Here is a 7886-nt window from a genome sequence, read left to right as displayed (position 1 = left end):
GTACAGTTATGACTAAATCTAAAGGTTTTAGACTAAACTATGCCTCAAGTTCCTTTTTCAAGATTAGTAGGGGTCAAAAGTTGTGTTGGCAGAACCAAAACCAGAAAGAGAATTGCTGGTTATGTTTGTTTTAATCAGGAAAATGAAAAAAAAACGAACTCTAAATGTTGCATCTTGCAGCTAAAATATTTTGTCATAATTATCAGTGCACAGATAATAAAATTAAACTCACATGTCATGAAGGCTAAACATGCAAGTTTTTCTCTGAAAATCTTTGAAAATAAAACACAACAGTGGTGGCTAGCACACTTGACATGGGTTTTATTTTAAGTAGTGGCCTTTGATTGCTTTAACTAAGTCAATATGTTCCTCCAGACACAAAATGTTGCAACACCTAATAAAACGTTATAGCTTAACATTATGGAACCTGGTGAGGAACCTATATGAACCAGCACCTCCAAATCTGAAGCAATGGGCCTCAGTCGGAAGAGGATGGGTTGCACTCTCAGGGTTGGAAGTGAGGTCCTACCTCAAGTGTAGGAGTTCAAGTATGTCAACTCTGAGTAGGGACCGAAAGAACGAGATCACAGATACAGGCAGTCGAAATAATTTATCTCCACAGGGGATCTGGACTCCCCCTTAGAGCTAGGGCGAGAAGATTAGTTATCCAGGATAGACTCAGAATAGAGTGTGCTCTTTTACATTAAGAGAAGCCAGTTGAGGTGGTTCAAGCATGCTCGTTGGGTGTCTCCCTAGGGTGGTGCTCTGTGCATGTTCAACTGAGAAGAGGCCCTGGGGAAGACCCAGGACATGATGGAGAGACTACGTCTCTTGGCTGGCCTGGGGACACCTTGGAGTTCTCCCAGAAGAGTTGGAAGATGTGGCTGTGGAGAGAGATGTCTGGGCCTGCCTGCTCAAGCACGCCTCGCGACCTGACTTCAGAACAAGCGGAAGATGATGGATGGATGGATGGATGGATGGATGGATGGATGGATGGATGGATTATGAAACAGATTATTAAAACACTATATCACGTGACAGTCTGCTGGTTGCGTGAACACACTTTATGAACGAGGATTTCACTTAAAATTCAAAGCCACAATACTCTGAGCAACAACTTTCAAAACTAAGAAATATAGATTTTAATTAAAAACATAAATGGAAAAGTTATTCTTACAATATTAACTTTCATTCCAGCAAAAAACTACTGAATTTGTCACATTTTTACAATTGTGGAAAATGTCTTTGTTTTGCACAGTTTGCTCAGTAACTCCTTCCTGCTGGGCGACCTCAGCTGATGAAAAGGAACTTTACTGATCACAAACTTTATATAACATCATGATGGATGTTGATGCATTTCAGCATCGCTTCCCTCAGTTTCCTTCCTTCCTGAGCATTTGTATTTCTTATATTTAGTTGAGAATCTGCACAGCTGGGAGAAGCTCCAGCTGGATGTGACATAAAAACAGGCCAGATGTTCTCATTTATCTGTTTTTACTTTGAATGGCAAGAAAGGATTTTCATAGGGAGTCAATGTAATGTAACTTGAAGCAACAGGTATCTTTGTGTGCGTTCTTTGCTGCCAAGCTGTTTGCTGTATTGTCATAGGCAAAGCCAATTCCTCTTGTGGGACTTTTTGACAAAATAATAACAAAATAAAAGACGACAAACGACTTTAATCCTATGTGTTTTTGTCCGTACAGAATTAAAGAATTGGAAAATGGCCCAAAAGCTAACAGCAAAATCTTGTATTGTGCATCCTTGAAGGACATCTGTCGAGTGAACTGCTTCTTAGAGATGCTCCACCCAGCTGCAGATGTAACCACATTAGAATTCTGTCCCTGTTTTGAAAAGCTTGGCTGAAGTTTGAGGTGAGAGCTAATGTAGAGCGACGGCCCCGGTTGCATAAACAAAAAGAGACACAACTGCAAGGACACAGGAGACTTAAGAGGACAGGAAACTTGAAGAAACATCTGGTTTAGCAGCACATTTTCCTGTTCAAACTAAAAGAAATTGCTCAATTTATCCCTATGAAGATGAGCCAACACGATACGTAACTGTCAGGATCAATAATCGTGCAACAAGTGCGCAATATTTACACATATTTTAGAAAATGCTTCGAAAACTCAGTTGTGTAAACTGCACGAATAGAGGCACAGAGCAGAAATCTCAAGCTTTACCAGGAACTCTTTTCTATTTCTGCAGCGCATGTCCAAAACAGATAAAACTGCATAGCGTTGTATATCACAAACAGATGTTTTGAGCTCCTCCAACTAAAGTTTGGAAAAAGACCAGAGTGATATTCTCGGCTTATAATAAAATCACTGCTGTATTACTAGTTTTAAATGAGAAGTCCGGCGAGATCATTTCCCTTCAGCTGCAGAAATCTGTTTAATAAATCTGTTTTTCTTACTTTATCACTGAACATGGCTGAGACAGCTGGCAGCTTATCAGAGCATTCAGTCAACTAGATGGATTACAAATGTTTGTTTCATAGGCTTTGTTTATCCAGTTTGTTATTTTCTTGTTATTTCAAGAAATGCGCTATTAGCCAAGTGAGACATAGCTGTGATTCAAATGAGCACTTTTCATTTTGACTTGGCTCGCATATGTGCAAGGAGGGGGGTTTACTTTGTTGCTGGTCTCGACTGGTTTGGAGAAGTTTAGAGGTCTTTGGTGCAGACTTTTTATTATTGCTCAAAGGACTAAACCGTGATGAGGCTGAGAGCAGAAGTTAAGAAAAGTTGTGGTAAAATTGTAGACGAGGGAGCCATCACTCAGAATGCTGTGCTTCAGTGCCTAGTTAAAATGAGAGAAATGAAACTGACCTTGAAGAAAATAAAATCCCTAACAACCTCCTACAGCCTGTTCCAAATCTTCTAAATGTGACCTGAAAAGACGCTTACTGGTTCAGGGACTCCATCCTCATCCTGCTAGCATCCAGATTATATCGGTTTACAGCTGCTGGGATCGACTGAATGATGGAGCCAACTTCCCTCAAAGGATAAAATTATGTTTTCCACCTTCTTTTCTCTGTCAATAGATCTTATTAAAAAGCCAAACGATGCATTCGTCTTTGACAACTTTTCAACTGTTCAAAACCTGCTGTGGCATTTACCGTATTTTTCAGCCTATAAGTCACGTTTTTTTGCATAATTTACATGCCCTGCAACTTATAGGCTGAAGTGATGTATTTATGGATTTTTTCCCCATATTTATAAACCAATTTTTGGCTGAGATATGATCATTTTCATTCATTGTGACAAGCCACCAAGGTTTTGAGATTAATGAGACAAAACTGGAGCTTCTTAGTCAGTCACATTAGTTGTGATTTTTATATCATTGTGGAAAGGGACCAACGTTTGTATCCGTGTCTGTATATTTTAACAAGAAGGCATTCATCACAGAACAAAAACATCATCACCTTTGCTCCAGCTGTTGGGTGAAGACATCTTTAGTGATCAGATTGCCGTCAGAGAGCACTAAACGAATCTGAACGGCCTCAATGTGCATTGAAAACATTTTTACCCATTTATTTGCATACGTTTGGTAGTCTGGACACAATCAAACCTGAATGTTGATGTTGGATCTCCTACTGAGCTGACGTGACCAAATTCAAGCAACAACGTTGTTTTCTGATTGTCCACCTCTGCTGCAGAGTACAGCAGTCCCTCGCTACTTTGCAGTTCAACTTTCGCAGACTCTCTTTTGCGAGTTTTCAACAATTGTCAACTTTAATATTACTCAGGTGATTGGGATGGTACAGATAAAGATTTAACAACAAAAAAATACTTTGGACAAGTGCCGCCATTTTGTAGTTTTCTATACTGTAAGGCCAGTCAAAAGAACTACTTTACCCAGAGGCCAACAGTGCTTCCAGCCACTGCTTTCTGCCAAATGGAGAGAATATTTTGCAAATCTACGCCATCTATTAAACTGACAGAACTGGCAAGAAAGTCACAAATAATCCTGAAGCTGAACTCATCCTTTAAGTTGTATCTTCACTGAGTATCTGGACTGCAGTTGATCCGGACTCAGTGTGACCCGGATCATGGGGGCTGCAGGGGACAGACAGCGGCGGGGTTTGGCCTGGTTCTGGTAGCGCGGTGCTAGTCCAGATCAGGACGAGGTGGTGGACTACATCATGGGCAGCTTGTGATTGGATAAATAATCGAGGGACTACTGTAAAGTTAATAAAACAGCTATCTTTGGGAATCTCTAAAAAATAAACTGGATTATATCTATTGACGCCAAAATAACTTCTACATGACAAAACAAAAAACTGTCAGATTTGCACAAATCAACATTTCAGACTTTCTGAGAAATGCTCGTTTTAGTTTGAGGACTTTCTAATTTGCACAAAACATTGATTGTATTGTAAAACACACAGCGAGTTGCACACATGGCATGTGGCTCATCTAAATCATATAATCAGATTACATCAAAAATATATAGTTACTCTTTATAAAAGGAGCTTTCTTCTTTTCCAACTTTGGTTTTATTGACATAATGATGATGGATGAATATTAGAACTTTGAGTAAAAGCATTTTGGGCACATTTTCTAAAAGTCATTTGTGTGACTTTTGCTCACAGAGCAACACAAATACTCTACAAAAGGAAAATGCACATGCATGTTGCAGAACATGCACAATGCGCTGAGCTTTTTGATGTGACTCGTACAACTCTTTTGAACTCACAGTTAATGCTAAAAGACATTTTTACAGACAGGCTAGTGAACTTTCTTTATTATCTGTTAATTTGTTGCTAATTCATATATTTTCAAACAGTGCTGCAGCTTCACTCATGTTAATAATTCCCAATCTCAGGCTCACGTTTAAGCGTGAACTCTTACCTGATGTTAGCCAGAACTGATTTTAATTTCCTTCTCTGCACTTTCTTTCTGGTTGATTATCTTCTCTCCTGTTATTATCTATTGGATTTATTCTAAATTTTCCATTATTAAAATTGCATAAGTAGGAATCTCTTTGCCAAAATGTAAGTCTGCGTTGCCATTATATGAATCAGTTCCACGTGGGATGCTTGACTGACAGAACTGCCAAAAACAGTTTCCATGACAACAAGTTGCATATTTTATCATACAAAGGCCAAAAATCTATAGAAGTAAAATAAAATAAAATAATGAGAATCCAGATGACTGAACGTACAATTTCTATGGGTTCTCTTTACAGCTTCAGCTGTCCAGTTTCTGCCAGGTACTGGGTTCTGATACGACACAGACCAGGTCAAAGGAGGTTTTGGTAACTTTGTGAATTCCAAGGAAAATGAACGTGGTTGAAGCCTTTCATCAAAGCGTGACGTCTCAAAGCAGATGGGTGAAGCGTCCAGCTTCAAACAAAGACATGCACAAACGCTGACTGTCCTGCCAGACTGCCTTGATTTAAATAAGAAAAAGTTGTGACTGGACAAACGAAGCGTTACAAACTTACAATCCCTCCTTTACACCAGCTAAATTAACTTTATTGGTAAAATCAGCCTGACTGTAAGTTTTCTGGTAGCTGATTATCATTTGGATGTGTTTTCTTTTTACTGTTGAAAAACGAGGCAAACTTTTACCATTCCTCATATAGGCCCTGTCTGCCCTCTTGTGTTGAAAACATACTACAAACAGCACTTCAACATGTCCACGTGTCCCATTTTCTTACCTTTAGAAATGAAAGGCCCAGCATTCCTGTAAGGATCATATCATAGCTGCCTTTTATGTCGTTTATGTCAGAGTTTTAAATTAAGATGATCTTTGTTGAGAAATTACAAAGTCATATCAGTTATTATCAGATGTAGAAATATATCTAGTAATTATTTTCTGAAAAATTCTTCAAAATGTGTCTGATTTTTCATAAGATACTTCGCTAACAGACAGTTGTCTGCAAATGGAATAAAACAGAGGGCTTGCACAGTCTGTTAGCACTTAAAAATATGGGTACAACAAGGCTCCCCTTACAGATGCTAATAAAATGTTTGTAGACAAAACACTTTATAAATCATTAATAACTGTTTATTATGCATTCCTTAAGGGTGACAGAGAAAACTGGCCAGTTTCTTGCCAAATAGTGAGCCAAATCTGTTTATTTCATCTAGAGTTTTTATATTAAACATGTCAGACTAAGTTACTACATTTTTTTTATATAATATTAGTTGTAGATACTTATAATGCAGTCATTAAGTACAATATTATATACTAAATAAATAGGTTTACAAATGCTTATTGTGCTTACAAGGTAGTAACTTAGTTTGAAATGTTTAATATAACAGCTCTAAATGAAATATATAGGTGAACAGATTTGGCTCACTGTTTGGTAAGAAACTGGTCAGGTTTGTCTCTGTGTCACCCTTAATTAATGCACAATAGGCAGTTATTAATGATTTATAAAGTGAGGAATTAATAATGTATCTATAAACTATTTATTACGCATCTATAAGGGGTGTCTTATTGTAAAGTGGTACCAAAATGTGTTTTAAGGATCATTCTCAGCAACTACCACACCAAACTTTAGGTCAATATCTGCAGGAGTGAGAGAGTTCAAGTCATTTATGCATTTTTAAAGTCACTCGGCTGTAGCAGCCATTTCGAATCAGGCTGACTCTCAAACAATCAACTGTTGAACATCCGATGATTACTTTCTGAACGTTTCAGTAAATTTTGTTCAGTGTTTCAAGTGATATTTTACTAACAAACAGACAAACATGCCCTTAAATGCAGTTTTGCTCACTCTTTATTCCTGCTTAGACACAAAAAGCGATCGTGAGGGTTTAAACAGAATGATTTTATAGTTATATCGTTGCAAACTGACTCACTAAAATTAAATTTAAAAATGATTAAAAGTAGGGTTTTTTTCTCTTAAACTTTTGTAACAGACAAACTCAGATCTAGATAGATATTTGTCATTAAAAACAGCTTCAGCCTCCTTAAAGAGGGATTATTTTTAATGTTGCAGCTACATGGATTTTACAGAAGGGGGTAATGTCGTCTCACTTATGGAGTTTATTTTCCTGTATCATATTAGGAGGTAGAATCAATCAAAAACTGCCACATATCCTGTTTTCATCTCTGAGATTTCAACTATTATTTATGTGTAAAACACAACTTAATAAAACATCAGACTCTGTTTTGTTTTCTCAAAATTCTCCATTTTATTTTATTTTTTTCTGGACACAAAACCCACAAATGAAAACCTGCAAGCATCACTTGTATTCACACACGTCTTCTCTTACACACACACTCACGCAAAACCGTCACACTCACTTGTGCTTTTTAATTTTTTTAATTGTTTTTTTTTTTTTTTTTTTTTTGTATTTCTGATCCATCTCTGCATTTATAACTTAAAAATAATTTACATTTAAAAAATACGTTGAGTTTCATGGGCACTTGAGAGAGATGACAATGAAGTCGGGTCGGTCAGGGTTTAGAGTATTTCTCCCAGAGGAAGGAGTCATTCCTCAGAACTTTAGCCAGTTTCTGATTGAACGGCGAGTAAAAGTCCTGCAGGATCTCCTTAGTGATCGGCAGCATTGGCCCCAAGTTTTTATCTGCCGGTCTTCTGGTGTTGGACGCTGGACTTCTTGTGATTTCTGACTCTATTTCTTTTGTCAGCTGGCCTGTAGGATACAAAACACTTCTGTAATGTGATGGCTTTCTGCACCTTTCAGCTGTTTTAGAAGAAAACTTGTTTCGTGTTACACTGATCTACGTCTTATCTTACTTACCGAGGCTGAGAAAGTCAAAGACTTTGTGCATCGTGTATTTCCTGTTATTAGCATGGTCTTCTAACCTCAAGATAAGGATCTGTTCCCTGCTGAAAACGGTCAACCAGTCCATTAAGTATACAATGTAAAGGCCAACTTGCAATCTCACCTGTTGGGGCACAAA

General features: G+C 37.8%; 1 protein-coding gene across 1 annotated transcript in view; it reads right to left on the bottom strand.

Moving 5' to 3' along the window:
• Positions 1-7151: 7151 nt before the first annotated feature.
• Positions 7152-7886, bottom strand: part of LOC119423516 (carbohydrate sulfotransferase 15) — a 4226-nt gene continuing 3491 nt past the window's right edge. The window contains exons 2-3 of the mRNA XM_037690914.1: positions 7724-7871; positions 7152-7615 (exon numbers count right to left, since the gene is read on the bottom strand). Of these exons, the coding sequence (XP_037546842.1) occupies positions 7416-7615; positions 7724-7871 (348 nt within the window). The 3' untranslated portion in view covers positions 7152-7415. The remainder of the gene's footprint in view (positions 7616-7723; positions 7872-7886) is intronic.

The sequence above is a fragment of the Nematolebias whitei genome, chromosome 17 (genome assembly GCF_014905685.2).
Source record: "Nematolebias whitei isolate Nwh7 chromosome 17, NemWhi1, whole genome shotgun sequence".
Lineage (NCBI taxonomy): Eukaryota > Metazoa > Chordata > Actinopteri > Cyprinodontiformes > Rivulidae > Nematolebias > Nematolebias whitei.
Note: the sequence above shows the minus strand (reverse complement) of the source record. Positions and strands in the feature narration are given on the sequence as shown.